The sequence below is a fragment of the Macrobrachium rosenbergii genome, chromosome 12 (assembly GCF_040412425.1).
Source record: "Macrobrachium rosenbergii isolate ZJJX-2024 chromosome 12, ASM4041242v1, whole genome shotgun sequence".
NCBI lineage: Eukaryota > Metazoa > Arthropoda > Malacostraca > Decapoda > Palaemonidae > Macrobrachium > Macrobrachium rosenbergii.
Window position 1 is genome coordinate 100,318,421 of NC_089752.1, and position 20,665 is coordinate 100,339,085.

Below are 20,665 nucleotides of genomic sequence, written 5' to 3' on the forward strand. Positions count from 1 at the left end.
GGAAATTGAGAGTAGGTAGGTTTGAGAGGTGTAACAGGAGGAAAATATCGCAGTTGCACTGTTATGAAATAATTGTTAGGAGAGGGTGGATAGCAAGATGGAAGAAAGATAATATGAATGGAGGTAGAGTAAAAGGATTGAAAGGGGTTGAAGCTAGGGGCTGAAGGGACGCTGCAAAGAACCTTTAGTAATGCCTACAGTGCAGTCCGTGAGGTGCACTGACAGCACTAACCCCCTATGGGGCCTGCAGTCTTGGTCCCCAGAATAGTGCTCAAATCTTGCTCCATAATACCTTTATTCTGCTAAATTCATTATCACATTACTTCCTTTGTATAATTAATTAATTTCCCTCAGCTTGATATAGAATCTTTTTCTTTATTATTCTTTCTGTAAACTTACCTTAATAAGTAGTAATTTTACTCCTGGTCTATTCTTTTCTTTTACTAATTTTTTTAGTAATAACTTTTCTTTTGATGTGAACCTTCTATCATAGGTGCTTGTACCTATTAACCGACAACTGTAAGTGTTTGTTTTTCTGTGAATAGCCAATCTGTTCACCATTTTCTTTAGGTCTATTCCACCATTAGGGTTAATGAATTGTTGATTTCTAGGTTTTTCTTAGAGGTTTTGAATACAGTAGTGTCATTTATTTGGTCTAAGATTTGGGAAGTGAGTACTTCATTTCTTTGCTAAGAGTTTTTGCATTACAGTTCATGCCGAGTTGATTTTGCTTAATTTTGGTATTTGTATTAGTTAAACTTTTCTTATTCCAGCTTGACAACTCCTATTGATTATATATTAGTTACTACTTGATGTTCACATATTACTGCTGTATTCTTGGCTTTATCACTTGCATTGTCATGTTATTTTTGTAATTTTTTTTGCATAGTTTACCTTAGCAGGTCCACATTTGTAATATTTGTATATACAATATTTCTTATTTTAAGTATTACTCAGTATAGGTGTATTGGTGTTGTGGGCAAGCATTGCTGGAGCCTTGTAGCTGATATAGATTAGATTCCATTTTTAATTAGTTCTTGTAAGGGATAGTTGTATCCAGAGTTGGACTTGCAATGCTTGTAAAAGATTGGTCAGCATTTCAATTGGTATTTTATAACTACGAGTTATTATCAGTGCTCTAAAGCCTAACAAAAGATGTGTCTGGTGCATCTGAACCTTGCTCATTTTGCTTGTCAGCATCATCTAGTTCTGCAATTGAGAATCAGCAAGATATACTAACGTCTGAGTTGGAGCCACGTGACCCTCATCCTCCTAAATGTATGTCTTTTCCTGAGGGACTTAGGAGGATGACCAGCAGTACCGAGATTCACAGGGACTTAGGAGGATGACCAGTAGTACTGAGATTCACAGTGGTTACACACTGTGTGCCCCTCTCTGATGTGCTGCTCAACTCTTGAGAGGTCAGGGCGTTGCATGTCTCTTCTATGGATGGCGCATTTAGAGCTTCACACAACTGGCAATACATGAAGAAATCTAGCACCCCTCCTCAAGAGCCTCTATTCATCAGATTGAGAGGTTTGTAGTGGTGCTTTACAACACACGCACATCTCCAGTACTTTACACCTTTCACTGTCTTTCATTCATCAGAGCTAATTTTACCAATCATTGTGTGCTACACCTTCCTCAGTCTTGAAGAACTTACATGCTGTAATGTCAGTTTCCTTTAGTAGGTAGCCGCTAGGCCCGAGTTCGAGTCTTCAGCCAGCTAATGAAGAATCAGAGGAATTTATTTCTGATGACAGAAATTCATTTCTCACTATAATGTGGTTCGGATTCCACAATAAGCTGTAGGTCCCGTTGCTAAATAACCAATTGGTTCTTAGCCACGTAAAATAAGTCTAGGCCTTTGGGCCAGCCCTAGGAGAGCTGTTAATCAGCTCAGTGGTCTGGTAAAACTAAGGTATACTTAACTTTTTTTTTTTAGTAGGTAGCAGTGCAGCATACCTTAGAGTTCATCAGCTGTTAGCCATGGAAAGATGCAAAACTGTGAATTTCATGTGGACAAGTCTGCAGAACACCACACTCAGTTTACCAGCTCATTCTGCTCAGTTTGTTCCCCATTCTATAGGTGGCTTATTTAACTTGCACAATATGTACCAGCCTATTTACACCATATGCCCCTAAACTTCAACGTTTTGAAGAATTGTTTGATCGAGGAAGACGTTCAATTCTTCAATCTCGACACTCCGAAGATGTTACTATTCAGCTCTGTCTCTACGGACCGTGGGCATAACAGCCATCAACCATGACACACTGAAAATATCGCTTCTTGTCTGATCAACAAAGTTAGCAATGATTGGGTCATGTCTGTACTTGGATAGGTGACCGACCTCCTGGAGCACCTCGAAATCATTTAGTTATGTCCACGGACGTGTGAAGAGTCACATCCTCGGACAGACTTGATAAAGTCATGACCAATGGACAAGGGCAAATGGACATGCAGCAGCCCTCGAATGTTGGCTGTTACCTACATGATCAAAAGGCACTGTACAGATGTGCTACTGATGGCTTGTACATGGTTGTTGCCGACGGCCGTGGTCGTGACTCGCATGGCTGCGGCCATGATTCAGAGGACTGTGGGCATGATTGGGATGGTTGTGGATGTGATTCGGCACCATTCTAGGTGTCCACTTTAGTTATATCAGTGCTCTTCGCTTGACAGAGTGAAAGAGGTGGTGAACAGACGGAAAACTGTACTTCAACATGACATGGCCGTAGGCCACCCCATTCTCTTCTCAACCTTCCACTCGAGCGAGGTTGATGGTCCGTTCCCCGACACACCATCTTGAGACAACTTCCACAACCCCTTGTGCGACAGGCGTGTGCTGATATACATCCATATGTCCATGTTGTCATGTCCGAATGTATGAGATGACCGACTGGGATGAACCAACTGCACATACATGCGCGTCTTCACAGACTCAGACGTACAAACAGGACAGTCGAGAAGCTTGAACGAGGGCCTTCTGGAAGTGTGGAAAGACAGTGACTAATGTCGCGGCCATTCGAACATTGAGCCGACAACAGTCCTGGGGTGGAAACACATCCATGCCATGCAGAATCCTTCACATACATCAAAGGGAAGTGCATTATTTCTTGGCTGGACGTCCTTGAACATGGGAAGATGAACATCGAACCTGGTCACGTCCATGGAAATCTGGAACTACAGTGGCCAAGTCACGAATGTGTAAGCATCAAGGCGACAGAGCATATGCTGGAAACACGTCCCCAAATGCCCAGCAGTTCTCACGTCCAACGAAGGAAGGTGCATCAACTCTGGCTGGAACGTCTGCTAGAACCTCCATGGCTGCTTCTATCTTAAACCATCTGGTGAGAAACATCGGCTCGGAGTTCCAAAGAAAACTGAGTGTCCTGCTCGAGCTGAAACCCTGGCCAAAGCCGAACGCTCGAGACCAAGCATCCTCCAAGTCTCGGATTTCTGAAGAAACCAAAGAACTTAGAAGGAGCTACTGAGTCACGTACAGGGCGAATGTCGGTTGCTCCCTCTACCTGAATATCCATAGAAACACGGGCGGAGATAGTAGTTCAGGAAATATCGGAGACACTGGTTACCTCTTCAACTTGCCGCATATGAGGAAACCGTGCACCTGGTGCTCTGTGTAGCAGGGTCTCGGAGAGACCCATGACTCGAGAAAACCTCAGTCCATAGACGAGGGAGAGTACTGATAGAAGAAGGCGAAGATGGTGATAGCGAAAGGATTATCTTCTTTCACCTTTACTGCAACCGGAGGGCCTCACCACAATACATGTACGAATGAAGAAACAGAAGAATTCCCAAAAACCCCCAACGTCTTAGATAGTGGAAGACAGGTCGTACTTCTCTTGAATGGCTGAGTCGATTGATCAAAACTATGTTGGAAGAATCGGCTGATGTCGTCATGAGAACTAGCCATGACATCACAATCCCATCTGTGACATCACAGGAGCAGAGGACTTACCAAAGCAGAAATAGTAGTATGAGAGCAGGTTTAATCATATATTCTAATAAAATTATGTGAAAACATAAGTTTATTTTATATATATATGACAAAATGGCAACCAAAGTGAAGGGCATCGGATGACGAAACATCAGAAGGGAGACAAGAAGCCACAGAAGCAGACGAAGGCTACATCGGAGAAGCAGTCCGTCTAATTGATGATGTAAACTGCAAATCTGAGCCTGGAAAAGAACAACTGACCCAGGAGGGGAACAACCCCTAGAAGTCACCACGCAGATGGGGTTCCCAGGCTTTGAAGGAACACACTTCCATCAGATCTGGCTTGGTTCCAAATTTCCACCACAGAACTAATGAGTTGGACAAGATACAACAATACATGAAGTGGCAACACTGCGAGAGTGAAGAAAACACAGAGGGGCTCCCATGCTCTGAGCGGTACACACCGCAGTCTGACTTCAAGGCGAGCAGCAGGGCTGACAACTGTCGTGCAAGAAGAAGACAGGGAAGTCCAGAGGCAAAAACAAGTTCTGAACTGTAGGGCCTGAAAAAAAAAAAAAAAATAATAATAATAATATGTATTCCTCCTCAGGAAGGGAAGAAACCTCCCACCCTGCGAGAAAGGAAAAGAAATATTTCTGTATCTAACGGGAGTGATCCGTACAAGTCACACCCTCCGAAGATGGGAAAGAGGCAATACAGCAAATTCTGACTTGTCCTGAGCATGTAGTTGGGACCAGTGCAACCGTAGAACTTGCACCATTAACATTCGTGTTGAGGGAGTGGAGGAAAACTTGCTATGTTAAGTAAGATGAATCCTCGCACGAAACCCTCGGCTGCAACACGAACCCGTAACTTCTTGACCATCTCGATCTGCACAACATCTGAAAGACTAAAACATTACCACGTTCCCAGAAATTGTGTAGTTTGAATCAAAACGTGTCTAAAAAAGAAAATAATTAAACACACACCTAGAAGAAGGTGTTTGAGAAACAGCAACAATGATACTGTATAAGCCTACTATGCAGTATGATTAAGTAAATATATCATTGAAGACATACAAATAACACATTGAAATGTCTTAATATATCAAAATACATGTTTCAATATATCCAAGACAATATTTCAAATTAACAAACGTAAAATATACAAGAGGAAAAAGGCCAAAAGGCAGGACAGAGAAGAAAAGCACGTCTTCTCGAGAGTGCAGCCAAAAGTAAACTGAAGAGAATGAATGCATAGTGGTTGGGTGGGCAGTACTCTTGCCCCTACCTTAGGTAACTGTTGCCATAACCACCTTGCAAATGTTTAACGGCCAGACTTTCCAGCTTTGCCAAAAGTTATCCATATGTTTGTATTCGTGTAGGAACAATTTTTAAGTAATTTGTATTTTTCCTAACATGCGAACCTGAGGTCTTTACATAAAGGGCCCACCTCTTACCACCCCTCATTCTCTTACCTAGGCCAAAAGGTAAACTGAATAGAATTGAGTGCACACCAACTTGGTAGGCAGTACTTCTGCCCCTACCATCGGTAGCTATTACCATAACCACCTTGCAAAAGTTTAACTGCTGGATTTCCAGCTCTGAACATTAATCCCATATGTAAAGACCTCAGGTTTGTATGTTAGGAAAAATGCAAATTAGTTAAAAAATTTGTCGTTTAATGGATGTTCTTTCATTTGCAATTGAAGATTATAGATCCTACTTGAAGTAGCAAGTAGGATAGAGGGTAGAGCCTCCAGGGGCAGCACTTCCTCACTGCCAGATGCAATGTCAGGACACTTATAAATGGGCTGGATGTGTATCCCCTGCAAGTTTGCCTCTTCCAGGTTAGAGGCATTGGCCAAAGATGTCTCTTCTCTTCCAAGGCCCTCTGTAGCACTGTCACCACAGAGATAGACAAATGGAAAGTTCCTAAGGGAGCTTATTATAGCTTCAGCAGTTTGGTAAGAGGGTACAAATCCTTTATCTTCTCAATTGCAGATCATGGCAAAAACATGGAGGTATTAACTCCATTCCAAGATAAACTCTCTTTTTTGCTAGTGTCAGTTTTGACTTGTCTCAGTTTATGATAAAGCCCAGGTACCTACAGAGGTAAATGGGTAACTGAGGTGTCTCCAGATCTCAGAGGAGGAGGATGCCATGATTAGTCAGTTGTCGAGATACCTCAACAGCCTAAAGTGTCTCCTGTGAGCCCAAACAGCAACAGGGCTATGACACAAGTGAATATCTTTGGAGACATGGCCAAAAAACTTTGAAATGGAAGACCATTCTTTGGCAAGCAAACTAGAGGAATATCCTTGAAGACTTGTGGATTTGAAATTTAAAGTATGTATCTATACATTCAGTTCCCAGGATGCTAAAAAATTAACCTGCTGAATGGAGCAACAGGCTGATGCTACTCTATCCATCTCACTAGGTGTTAGTTGCAAGAAAAAGTACTGCTTCTCTGTTTAGGGCACATGACAAGAAACTGGTAGTTTCTGATATTAGTGGGGGCTTATCTTCAGAGGGACCACCAATAACCTTGTTTCAAGGTTTAAATCATCTGTAGGTCCACTTCTACCTCCAATGGTTCTAGAATTCTGGGAGACAAGCCCCATCAAAAGCAGATTTAGACATGTGGCTTGGAGTTTCATCTTCAGTAATAGTAAATGAAAATTTCTGTAGTAGGTTTATTACTTCTTCTGCCAGACAGAGTGAGCATGGAGTGCTTAGGATCACAGGCTAGGAGGGAGTAGTAAAGTAAGCCCTCTTGGACAGTAAGCTTATATGACTGATCGCCTTTGGAATAAGAAGGTGCCTGGGAAGTCCATAAGGTTCTTGCTATTAGGAGACTGGTACAAGTGAGATGCAGTCGAGTTGCCAACTGATCTCATGGTAGTGGTGGCAGCTGACCCCTCGATAGGACACGGGTTGTGTTCCACTATGTCAGATGTCTAAAGGTTTTCAAGATAGAGTACAAGAGCAAATTACACAAACTTCTCAGAATGGCTCCTTTTCCTGACGATGTAGTTAGGTCACCATTTGGATATTCAGGACAAAAACTCATCCCTGAGAGACCAGCAGTCCTAGCATTATTCCAAATGGTGGATTAGTTCGTAAATTTTGCATACTGTTTACCATTTCCCTTTCATCTTGCCATCATATAATTTTTTATTCATTTTAGACTGCCTTTCAGCTTAAACTACAACCCTTCAGTTAGATACAGTACCTGGATTAGGACTGTCTTGTTATGTGCTATACTAGTATGGCAAGCCCTCTTTAGTGATTAATTAGCCAGCTTCTGAGAGATAGCCAACTTGTATTTATAGTGACAAAATTAAAACCTACTCTTTGATTGTCTTTATACCCTCAAATTTGACAACATGACTGATGTAAGTACAGTATTTTTCTTTCACAATGATGATATTACAGTCAGAGCATCTCTATACTTTATATTTGCCTTACCTTTTAATTAGATCTTTGATTATGGTAAAGTAAAGGTTCATCAGTTGACACATGATTTACATTAGGAATTAAATGGATTGTACATTGTATAAAACCATTGCCAAGGGCCCTCCTCCCCTGTTTTTGGTTGAAAGCAGATGCATGAGAGCAAATTTTCAAACAGGATAGTGAGTCAGTAACTGTGAGATTAAACCTTACTTGAAGCATTTTGCCACTATAAAACCTTTGGTCAAATAAGGTGTACAGTATTTTAAGAAACTCTGAAATTGTTTTAAAATATTATTACATGTGCACTGTATAGCATTTCATCAACATTTTGTACAGAATATGATTTTATTGCATATTTACTTTTTTATTATTTTGAAACATAGTTCCCACACTTTATGTAACTAGTGCCTGTCTTCAATAACTGAATATTACAAGAACTAATTCCTTTTACTTTATTAAGCTACCTTATAAAAGAAATAATTTGTTTTTGATGTACGCTGATCTTATCACACCAGAATTAAGCTACATTAATTCTTTCAATATTTCAGGTATTGGTGAATGTGAAATTGATCCAAGTTATGTAAACCCTTTGATTTTGCATCATCATCCATTCTCAGAAAGTGAATTTTTCACTGGTCTTGAAGTTGAAGGAGAACAGGAGACAACAGACTTACCACGTCCAGGTGGTAAAATTCCTGACACATCACACACATCAGAATCAGATTTGGAAACAACAACAGGAGATGTAAAAATTACAAAGACTACCACACATAAGAAAGTTACCACTAGTACAACTGTTAAGAAGCAAACAACAAAGTCCTCTACAAAAGATGTTTCAGTGTCTGCAGACAAAACATCACATGGATCTTCCAGTTCTAGTTCATCTACATCAAGGGTTTCCTTTTCTGGTCATAGTGAGACAGGGCCTGTGGATGATGAAGATGGTAGTGGTTATGGTATTGAATCTGGCAGAATGCATGGGAGAACTCATAGTAGAGTAAGCCGAAGAGTTTATACTACTGAGCATAGAACTAAGTTTGATGATAGAGATTTGGGACTAAATGAGTTAGATACTGACTCAGATGATGAAGATGGTGATATTGTTAGTCACCATGAAGAATCTCGCTTCTCAACAAGAACTTCCCCAGATGGAACGACAACTGTGAGAGAAAGTCACCATGAAAGTAGGAAAGTGACAGTCAAAGAAGGTTCTTTTGAAGATATACCTAGTGGGAAATGGAATCAGGATGGGGGATTTCACAGTCGTCAAGATGAAATATCTGTAGACACAGCCAATATTCATGGAAGAAGAGGTCAGTATGGTGGAGAAGCGTCATCCACACAAGTCAGGTCAAAGAGAATTCAGTCATAGTACTGCTACTGATGATACACAAGAAGGATCTGGTTCACTTAGTGGCTTTGACAGAGATAGATATGGTTGGAGGACAGAGGATGGAATTCATAAACAAAGAACCACAATAAGGAAAGAAACTTTCAGAACTCATTCAGGAGGGGAGACAAGAGCCAGAACTCACCCAGAAGAAGGAGCCTGGGAAGACTTACATTCAGTGGTCGGAGGTGATGCTGCTTCTGGAGTTCATTCAGGTGGTGCACAAGGAGGCTTTAGCTCACTTGAAGGAGATAGAACAGTGGTAAAATCCCAATCAGGGAGTACTTCTGTTGTTAGAAATGAAACAGAAAAACATGGTCATTTTGGAAGTAGATCACGAGGTTACAGCACATATGGTAGAGAAGGGATGTCTAGGGAAGGTTATCCAGAAGTATCAAGGACATATCCAGGAGGCATCACTGGTGAAGAGCATTCAGGAGCAGGATTTACCACACACAGGATAGAAGGTGGACATAGGGGTGAAACCTTCAGGACACATGATGGAGAAGACCACTACAGAACTTATGAGAGCTCAGGAACAAGTAGAGAGTACAGTAGAAGTGGTGTCTCAGTAGGTGGGCATAGAAGTCATTCAGGGGTGACTAGGGAAGATTACCCAGAAGTATCAAGGACATACCCAGGAGGTATTACTGGTGAAGAGCGTTCAGGAGCAGGATTTACCACACACAGGATAGAAAGTGAACATAGGGGTGAAACCCTCAGGACACATGATGGAGAAGACCAGTACAGAACTTATGAGGGTTCAGGAACAAGTAGAGAGTACAGTAGAAGTGGTGCCACAGTAGGTGGGCATAGAAGTCATTCAGGTGGAGAAAGATCTCCAGGGACTCATGATTTTAGAAGAGTAAATTCATATGCCAGTGGAGGAACAACTACAAGTAGGGAAGGACAAATTGATGAATATGAGAGAACCTCATCAAGTGGATTTGCCGACGGAACTGGAACTAGACGTTTTGACTGGAATGACAGAACGCTAGATGGGCCTCATACAGATGGCCATGGAAGAGACGAATTAGGAACACCACAAGTAGGAGATTATGATAGATTCAGTCAAGAGGGCACACACGAATATGGTCAAACTCATGAGGCTTCCAGACGTACTAAAGGTCATAGAGTAGGAACTGACAGACATCATTCCAGTACCTACTGGAGGTCAACTGGAGGTGAAGATGGTAGCAGAAAAGATTCAACAGTGACAAGTCGTACAAGCTTACGAACAACTGAACTGGATTTGAATACAGATAGAGGAGAGCATAAACAAGGTCAATGGGCTGGACACCTTTCATCCCCTCATAGAAGTAATAATTCATTTGGACACAGATCCGGTGTTTTTGGTTTACCAACAAGTGATTTTGATAACCTGCAACCAGATGAAAATGGTACATACACCCGTGTAGAGGTAGATCCTGTAACTGGAACAACTACTGTTTACACAAAAAAAGTTTATAAAAGCAGCTGGCAAGATAATTGGGACCGCAGACCACACATTGAAAGATCTAGTTTAATTTCTGATCCTGGAAATCAATATACCAGAAGTCGTAGAGAACTGACTCGAGTTAAACGAGAAAAAGAATTAATAATAAAACCCCAGGCTGTTACTGATGAACAAACAGGAAAAACAATGCAAGTTGTAAATTTGGTAAGTACCCATGTACAGTATGTTTTTAGATTTGATTAAGTATTTTTTCTTTTACTAATAATTCTGTTAGTTTTATGCAGGACACACCCTTATGTTACGGTGGAACTTGAAAAGGTCATGGCAGAAGACAAATAAAAATTTAATAAAACAGGATTAATGCCTTTAAGAGTGACACCACCATTGATAGCAGGCAGACCCTTATTGTTCTTGAAAATAATCCACACTTTCCTTTGGTCATAAAAGATAAGGATTACTTTCCAAGTTATGGTTGCCATCATGATTCAACTTTCTTTTCTTTTCATAATTCTTTATACAGTACTTACTATGTCCTAAGTTGGCATTAGATGTGACATTATTGTAGGATTCTTCTAACTACTGTGTATAAAGTAAGTTGTGCAAAAATGCAACTGATGTGTTATAAATGTCAACACCAATCTGTACTTTTTGCTTTTCATGCAATATCACTTGACCATGAATCATTTTCTATTAGTTAGTTAAAAACAATACATATTTCCTCTTAGTACTGTACTGTAACCTCTATTGGGGTGTGTGTATTTTTGTATCCAGTAAATTTTTACCTTAATCTTACACATAATTCATGAAACCTTTAGGTTATGCGGTAAAAAAAAAATAGTGGTAATGCACTGCTTGGTTTCAGGCTAGGCTAAGTGAATTTCAGTCGAAAGTGTGTATATGATGAGTGAATTGCAAAATCGTTTCAAAGACATCAGATGTTCAGTATAAACATTATTTATATATATATATATATAAATAATGTTTATACTGAATATCTCATGTCTTTGAAATGCTTTTGATATATCAATCAATCAATCAATCAACCAATCAATGCATAGGGCCTCGATGAACTCACACCACCACATTCTGTCCTGGGTTAACTCCTCAAGGTATCTCTTACTATCTTCTATACACATGGCTTAGCCACTTCCAGCATGAGAACCTAACATACTCATCGACCTGCTTGAAACCCCATTACCACTCTAATTCTGCTATTTGATATCTTAACCCTCCAATTAATTCCTAAAATTCTTCCGAGTGTCTTATTTTCAAATCCTAAGAATTTACTATCCAAAGTCACTGTCCTATCTATCTATCTATCTATCTATCTATCTATCTATCTATCTATCTATATATATATATATATATATATATATATATATATATATATATATATATATATATATATAATATATATATATACATATATATATATTTCTGGATCAGTCCCGTGTCACCCGGTGAAATAGTCCATTCAGCACTTATTTCTAGGTAATTCCGTTGCTAGATACCAGAGAAAGCTAAATGAAATGCTGGAGTTACTACCCCCAGAGCGAGCTCCACTAGATGGAGTCGTGTATGGAAAAGGGTGAACTACAAAACACGGAACCTTATCCTATAGAGATTCCCAATGTCAAAAGTCCCAACGAGAGAGTGCCGATACAAGCCCATGCACTACTCATGGACTGTATACAAGGCAACACTAGCCGCATTCCATTTTAGCACGTTTTTTTCGTTCACACGTAATTTCGTTGTGATCCTTATTTTGTGCTCTATTTTGGTTTTTATGGCATCCTCGCAAGGTTCTTCTTCAATTACTTGAGTACCAGTGTTTTGTTGTTTTTTAGGCGATTGAGGCTTCTTATTTTCCTTTAGTTTAATAATTAAAGGAATTTATAACGCCTCCTCGATCTCCTCTCACGTCATCTCTTGACCTCTCTTGGTCTTGGATCGGCATTTTTGTTTTGTGTTTTTATTTGTATCCCTTTTTATTTGGGATGTTTTACCAGTAATGATCCCTAACTTTAGTGGGTTTGATTAATTTTTGTTTGTTCTGTACCCATTTACTACGAGAAGTGCTGTTTAGCGTTTAGGCTACTTAGCTACCCCCTCGGGCCCATTCGCTTTTTCATGGCTTCATTACGAGTGATTTTTATTACGGAAGTGATGTTTAGCGTTTAGGCTACGAGCTACCCACTTGGGCCCATTCGCCTTTTATCATGGCTTCATTACGGGAGTGATGTTTAGCGTTTAGGCTACTTGAGCTACCCCCTCGGCCCATTCGCTTTTTATCGTGGGCTTCATTACGAGAAATGTTGTGAGCGTTTAGGCTCTGAGCTTCCCCCTCGAGCCCATTCGCTATTATCATGGCCTTATTATGCTTTATTTTTGTCACTCACTTCTCTTAGCCTTTGGGGATCTTATTTTCATTGGTACTGTTATGGTTTTTACTTTGTTTTCATGATTTTGTTTATTTTGTGAATTTTGTGTTCCCTTCCTGGTCAGTGCTGTCTTGTTGTTTAGGCTACGTGGTTCCCCTCGGCCTATTCGCTTCTTATTTTGGCTTTATTTTGTCTTGTTTTAGACTCACTTCTCTAAGTGTATGGGAACATGATTTTCATTGTTACATTTAATTTTTGACCTTGTGCTTGGATGCTTTTGAATTTTGTTAATTTTGGGATACTTTCTTTTAACTGGAGATCGGTCATGTCCCTTCACGTCCATGTTGTGTTGGGCCTGCCTATCCTCCTACATGTACCTTATAGACAATTTTTGTTTTATTATGATTTTTTTTTTTTTTTTTGAGTTATTGGTTAGCCTTTACCCCTCTCCTAGGCTTCCTTCCTTTACATCACCTCAGTTAGGTTAGCCTAGGGGTTGGCTGTAACACTTTTTTCCCGGGGAAAAATTAGTTAGGAGGGACGATCTCGATCTGTACGTATGAGTTTCATGTCGGTGATCTCGTTCTGTACATGTGTGTTTTATGTCTGGTGCTTCCCTTTGTTTGGTTTTGACTTGGATATTGCCTCGTCCACCCTCTCCCTGTTTCGGCTTTTCACTTAGGCTAATGTTCCTAATAAGTTAAGCTGGAATAGCGAGGGTTTACCTCCATTAGCCTATCTTAGTTCAATCCTTCTTTGGGTTGCTTACCAATGGTGACCGGGAGTGCTCTCCCCACTCCTGTTCACATTTCTTTTACCGACTATATATATGTTATTTTGTGGTTTTGAGAGTCCCCTTCTCTCCCTTTTATCCTTTGCTCTCTCTCTCCCCTTGGTTTGTTTTCAAAGTTTGTTAACTTTCCAAGGCTTGAGAGCAATTATCCTTATTTTATGTCGTAGCCTAAATCCCCTCCCCTCTGCATTGATTGATTGTCCTTCGGTGTGTCGGAGTTGGCACTCCACCTGGACCTGGAGGTGACCAGGAGTGCTCTCCCCACCCTGTTCACACTCCTTTTATCTTTCTTTGCTCTCCTGGCCGTAGAGGTTTTTGCCCTTCCTCTCTTTTCTCTCGCTCTTGTCGTGCAACACAGCTTACATAGCGAGGATCTATGAGAATCTCTGGGCGCCCGGGAGTGCTGTCCCACCCTGGTCGCTGCTTTGGGTTATCAACCTCCTGGCCTATCCTTCCCCCTTCCTTTTACGTCAACTATTTCCCTTCGTGGTGCTTCCTACATGTTCGCACCTCACTGTTGGGATCTCATACGAGGCCAGTTAGCGTTCTCCACCTAACTGTCTTCTGCTTTATTTACTTTCAGCGTTCCCCCTCCTTTTTGCTACTACCTGTTCGGTGTTTCGTTATCTTGTTGGGCGCTCTCCTTGCTTACTGCTACGGCGGTTTTAGTGTTTAGCGGTCGGCGTTTATTCCCCCCCCACCGCTATCACTTCGTTCAGGATATCCTCCTCCGGGGGTTTTCCTCTCCTGGCTCGGAGTGCGCCCACTTCCGAACAGTTCATAACCTTCCCACATTTTGTTCAGACATAATCGCTTCGGAATGTTCCGTTGACTCTGTTTTTATGTCTATGAGTTTTGTCCTGTTAGCCCGGTTTTCTCTCCGGTTTTCTCCGGGGGTTTTCCTGGTCTGACTAGGCTATAGCTGCTACGGTACTCTGCTCCGGCATCCGTTCCAGCATGCCCTTTTCTCATACGTTTTTCGACTGGTTTTGTCAAGTGCAGGAATGCTCCGCTATCCTACAACAAACCAGCGGTCACGGAGTCTATAGCTCCCATTCGGTGCGCAGTCTGTTTTGGATTTATAGTTTGGCACGGAAGGTTATGAAGTACGCTATGCTCTCCTCGAGCAGGCTTCTTGATGAACCCGTAGGTTTTATATACCTACCTGTCGGTTTCGTCTCCGCCAAACTCCGCCTCATGTGACTTATTCTTGACTCGGAAGGTTGTTAAATGCGCTATGCTCTCTCCGAGCAGGCTACTTGATGAATCCGTAGGTTTTATTTACACCAGTCGGTTTTTATCGCCAAACGCCGCCTCCTTTGGCTTATTATTAGTCGTTTGGCACCCGGCAGGTGGCGTTGTACGCTATGCTCTCCCGAGCAGGCTACCTGATGAATCCGTAGGTTTCATATACACCTGTTGGTTTTACCTCCGTCAAGCTCCACCTTATGTGGCTTATTAATAGTCGCTCTTTTCAACTCCGTCTCCGGGCGGGATTCTTGTTAATTCAGTAGGTTTCATATAAACCTATCGGTTCTCCGCCTCTTGTGGCTTATTAATAGTTAATCTTTCGGTGTTTGGGCTCTCTCCGGGCGAGATTCTCGGTGGTTCGGTAGGTTTCATATACGCCTATCGATTTCCTCCGCCAAACTCCGTTTCCGGGCGAGATTCTCGGTAAATTGGTAGGTTTCATATGGAATGCGTCTTATATAAATTGTGTTTGTTCCTTGTCTGGGGTTCTAAGTTTTCCCCCTGAGGAGGCCGGCCGCAAGTCTCGTAACTCTTAAGCTTCAAGCTTGTATCGGCACTCTCTCTCGTTCTGGGACTTTTGACATTGGGAATGTACATGTGTGTTTTATGTCTGGTGCTTCCCTTTCTTTGGTTTTGACTTGGATATATTCCTTTAGGCCCACCTTCTCTCCCTGTTTCGACGGTTTGGTCACTTAGGCTAATGTTCCTAATAAGTTAAAAAAAATAAAAAAAGCCTATCTTAGTTCAATCCTTCTTTTAAACCAAACTTACCAATGGTGACCGGAGTGCTCTCCCCTCCTGTTCACATTTCTTTTACGGATCTATATATGTTATTTTGTGGTTTCGAGAGTCCCCTTCTCTCCCTTTTATCCTTTTGCCTCGTCTTCCCCTTGGTTTGTTTTCAAAGTTTGTTAACTTTCCAAGGCTTGAGAGCAATTATCCTTATTTTATGTCGTAGCCTAAATCCTCCTCTGCATTGATTGATTGTCCTTTGGTGTGTCTGAGTTGGCACTCCACCTGGATCTGGAGGTGACCAGTCCTCCCACCCTTCACACTCCTTTATCTTTCTTTGCTCTCCTGGCCTCAAGACTTTGCCCTTCCTGTCAATTTCTCACCTTGTTAAGTCCAAACACAGCTTACATAGCTGGAGGGATCTATGAGTTCTCTGGACAGTGCTGTCCCACCCTGGTCGCTGCTTCCAGTCTATCAACCTCCTGGCCTATCCTTCCCCCTTCCTTTTACTTCGACTATTTCCCTTCGTGGTGCTTCCCCTCCTGCACCTCACTGTTGGGATCTCATAGGTTGGCCAAGTTAGCATTTCCACCTAACTGTCTTCTCCTTTATTTACTTTTTTACCAGACTTTTTGCTACTACCTGTTCATGTGTCTGGCAGGATCTTGTTGGGCGCTCCTCAGCTTACTGCTGGACACATCGTCTTTTAGTGTTTAGCGGTCGGCAGGCGGAGAATTCCCCCCACCGCTATCACCAGCTCAGGATATCCTCCTCTTGGAGAGCCCTGTTTTCCTCCCCTGGCTCGGAATGCGCCCACTTCCTCTTTCAACCTTCCCTTGTTTTGCCCACCTCACTAAATGAAGTTTATCAAGGAGGAGATTTGAAAAACAGATATCACAGATACATTCACAGTGAATCTTCAGAAATAGATTTTTCCTTTGTCAAAATTCAGCGTCTGGATCGGCTCCCGTGTCAATTTCGAAGCTGAAACAGAGAAATAAACATCATTCTTATGCTATTAAAGACTTAAATAGAAACGTTGGTTTCAACTAGGAGAATTTTTCCCTGAACATAAGTAAGGTCCTCTAAGTTCATGTAATGAAAATAATGTAAGTGGTCACATCTGGGGCTAAGATCATGAGCTTAGAACAGCACCTGAATAGGCTTGTATTAAGAAAATACTTCCTGCCTAATAGAGATCCTTTATATATACCTGCCCTACACAAGTCATATATATATCATATATATATATATATAGGCAGTATATATATATATCTTTTTTAGTCTCCAGTTTTTAATGTGCCTATAATTTACTTACAATTCTGTTCTTTTTCTAGAGATGTGATGGTGACATTCCAACAGCAAAATGCTTTACCTTTAGATGCAACATACGTGTCTCTGCCAAGACAAGCAGCAAGTATATATGATCAAATCCAGGTTATTTTCAACTTTAGTGGAAGATTATCCTAGGGTAAGTTATGTTAGCATAAAGTCAAAGGCTTCTCTGATTCTGCCGGAAGATATCCGTAACGATCAGGACCGTTCAGATGATGTTGCATCTGCAGAAACTTTGGCTTACCCAGATTTACTTGACCAGCTTCCACCAGAGGAAGTACCACTATGGGTTATATTGGTGTCAATTTTTGCTGGACTCTTAGTTCTGATAATTATTGTGTTAATATTGTGGAAATTAGGCTTTTTTGAAAGAAAGAGACCAGATCCAACTCTTTCTGGCAATTTAGATAAAGATGCAAATGGTTATTGATATATAAGTTAGGTTATATATTATTGTCATTGAACAGTGCCAATTTTTTATAATACGCTCTTTTATTGTGAATTTTTGTGATCCGTCACATTGTTAAAATTGGTGCATAGATGTTCTTCTTTAGGGATGTTTATTACTTGTTTATAATATGAAAATGCAGACAGTATAATTGAAAACATTTTAGGAGACCAAAAGTAACACTGTATTTAGTTTTTGTGACCTCTAGAGCTCCATTAAAAATCTGTATACATATATATATATATAGAAGCAAAATATTTTCAACTTGAATTTTAAGTGTATATGTAGTATACATAATTACTTTTTTATCTACTTTAGGTTTCATATTGTTTCTGCATCATGTCTGTGATGTTCTATGTGCCTTCAATGCTGACAGTTAGAGACACTTTTTGTGACTCTTCAAGAAAATCCAAGTAGGTTTATATAATCAGAAGAGTAATGTCTACTGATTACCATAACATATCTGTGTTAGTACACTCAAAATTAGAAAAACTTGGTATTACTAATAAAAGTCACTGCATTCAGGATGTTACCATTATGAAAATGGTCTAAAATACGTTGCCATATAGCAGAAACAAACCTATCTTAACTCTTTTGTCAGAAATGTGTGGTTGCTGTGATATTTAAAGGTACTGATTAATAAAATGTAAGCTTGTGTTAGTTCTAAGACATGTTGAAAGACTCATGTTTTTTAAGGATTCCTCATGCACAGCTGGGATTCTAGTTTCAGTCTGATTACTACAGAATTTAATAGCTAGCATTGTGTCTTCATATGGCGTAATAGACTTTGTTGCTATATAAAATATAGTAATTTTCTCAAGCATATAGAACACTGAAAATTTTTTTGATGTTTTGATATAAGTTGCAAGTGCAGTTCATCGTTTTGTCATATGCTTCAGTTTCATGCGATATCTTGTTCCTTTCATATGTATTTTGGTGATGTTTACACATGGAACCTATATTTCTTGGTGAGGGGACAAAAGGCAACATACTGTGACAGTCTTCCTGTTCCTTGGAAACTCCCCCAAGGACTTTCCTTAAAAATTACAGTTACTGTTCTGAACAAAAGATAATTAGTTTTGAAAAATCAAACAGGTGGTTTTGGAGTTTCTAATGAGTTACACTCATGGCCTGATGACAAGTTCAAGATAGAAGGTCTCAAGAGGAGGAAGGGAACTGAAGTCCCCTGGATTCTGGCAGCATCTTTTTCTTTTAATCTACTTATAGGATATACTGTATTATTTTAGGAAATTGAAGCTCCACTGGTTCCATGGACAACTTGTGATTGTAATCAATATTGTAATTATAGTTATCATAAATGATTGGAGAGTTGTCTTAGAAATCAGTGGTTAACAGCATAAATACTGTATCACAGATCCATTGGCATAAACTCATTTGTGCCTTCAAACTCTGATGTCAGTGACTTTTTTGTGAAAGTTTACAGTTGAGGAGGAAACTGATATTGGTCCTGTTATTATGTTTGAAGAAATCAGTTAAGGGATCCTTTTTTATTGATGAAGTTCTGTACAGTTGTGAGATGACAGTAGCAATCTTCATATAGTTTTATGGATTTAAGCTACTGATAAACATTTCATGGTTGTAGGCTTTATTAGATGTCCTGTTTTGTACATATGTGTAGATATTTAGTGAAAAAAGGCATGTTATGTGAAAAATATATATTAATTACATAATTTATAAATCATCATGATACATTATATGGTGTGTTGTAATTAATGATTCTCATACCCACATACATTATTCATTAGGATCTCAAAAGTATGAAAGTGAAGATGTATATGAATTTTTATTTACTCCCAGGTAATTACTGTACTAGGAGCCAAACATTGTACTTATAAAGAGTTAAAAAGATAAACGAATTTACTCATAGGAAGTAAGTTTTGATGCATTTGTTTTTTTGTTATGTGATGAGTGATATAAAATAAAAAATACCTAACAATGAGAATATTTTAACTGCTTCCTATATAATAAAAGATACTGTTGAAAGAGAAAAGCAAAACTTTTAAAAGGTCTGAAAATGGCCAGTTTTCTCCTTGCAGAATAATGTAATATAAAACACTTTTGTCATTATTCCTCTCCTTTAAAAAAATGATTACACTGTCATTACAAAAATAACAGAAAGGCAAAATGTCAGTAAAAATATATTTTCTTAGTAGATTGTTCAGGTGCTATTTGTCATGAAATCTTAGACGGTGACCACTAAAATTATCAATATTTTCATTACATGAATTCAGTACTATAAGTGAATATGCACAGAGTGCAAACCTTTACTTCAGTTGTCAAAGAAAAATGTTAAACGCCATTTCCAGCAAAATTCAGGGTAGAACAGCAATCACTTCCTCAAACATTCAAGAAAAATGTGGCATAAGGGATAATTTTGTACAAGGTCCACAATAATATATCAATGGTGGAATGTGATACTTTATACCCAGGATAGGGTTCAAAAGCTTTTTATGCATTTTTATGAAGTATCACATTCTACCATTGATATATTATTGTGGCCCTTACACGAAGTTACTCCTGTTCTTGGCATTAAGAGTTCTACGCGTAAAGGATAATGCTATGAGCCTCCTTCATATTGGTAAAAATTCACTGTTAATGCAAAGTGCTTTTGCACCTCTCGTAAGGGACTTTTGCACATTTGGGAATCATTATGGAATAATTTCTGTTTTCAAGAATAATTTTATAAACCATGTGGAAAGCAAACCATTCTACATACTGTTTCTGGAGAGGAGTTATATGGGATTGCTATCTTCAAGACTAGTGTTATACAACAAGCAGTTGCTGAATGGACTCTTTCCTGGAGCCACTGACCCTCTCCATGATTGATTTTCCTTTGTCAAAATCCTGTTTTATAAAATAAAAATAAAAAAATATAAAACCACAAATAAAAATAACTAAAAATGCAAAAGAAGAAAAATATGAAAAATTAGAAAATGAAATAGATGATTTGTGTGAATTTTATTTACAAATAAAAATATACTGTAAAATCAAGTAAAAACAAGGATAAAAAGTACAGTATAAAGAAAAACTAAAAATAAATGAAAAATAAAAATGATAAAAATAACAAGTTTGAGATATGGGACATTCCTGTTTTTGATGGGTTTTAATTGAAAAATTGTACTTCTTACCTGAACACCTCCCCACCCCACCATAAGACAGACCAACCATTACAAAAAATCCTCTTATAGTTGGTCTCGGCCAGAATAGTGGTTGTCAGCTCATTGATAGAATATAAAAGACTCAGGACAGGAGGGCTCTGCTCCTACAACAACTTGTCAGCTTGAGCTGTCTCACTCACACAGATATGACAACAGCACATATATGTCGGCCATCTTCACTACACACCTGGTCTGTGCACAATAAATGTTCACCCAAGTCCAATGCCTTTTCATCAGGGAGAGTGGGTGGGTTTGAGGACTCATTCAGGTGTTCAGGTAAAAA

The 20,665-nt window shown here is 39.7% G+C and overlaps 1 protein-coding gene across 1 annotated transcript in view; it reads left to right on the top strand.

Moving 5' to 3' along the window:
• Positions 1-19,160, top strand: part of LOC136843791 (uncharacterized) — a 225,775-nt gene extending 206,615 nt beyond the window's left edge. The window contains 4 exon segments of the mRNA XM_067112518.1: positions 7,966-8,762; positions 8,764-10,467; positions 16,758-16,838; positions 16,841-19,160. Coding sequence (XP_066968619.1) covers positions 7,966-8,762; positions 8,764-10,467; positions 16,758-16,838; positions 16,841-17,185 — 2,927 coding nt within the window. The 3' untranslated portion in view covers positions 17,186-19,160.
• The last annotated feature ends 1,505 nt before the right edge of the window (positions 19,161-20,665 follow it).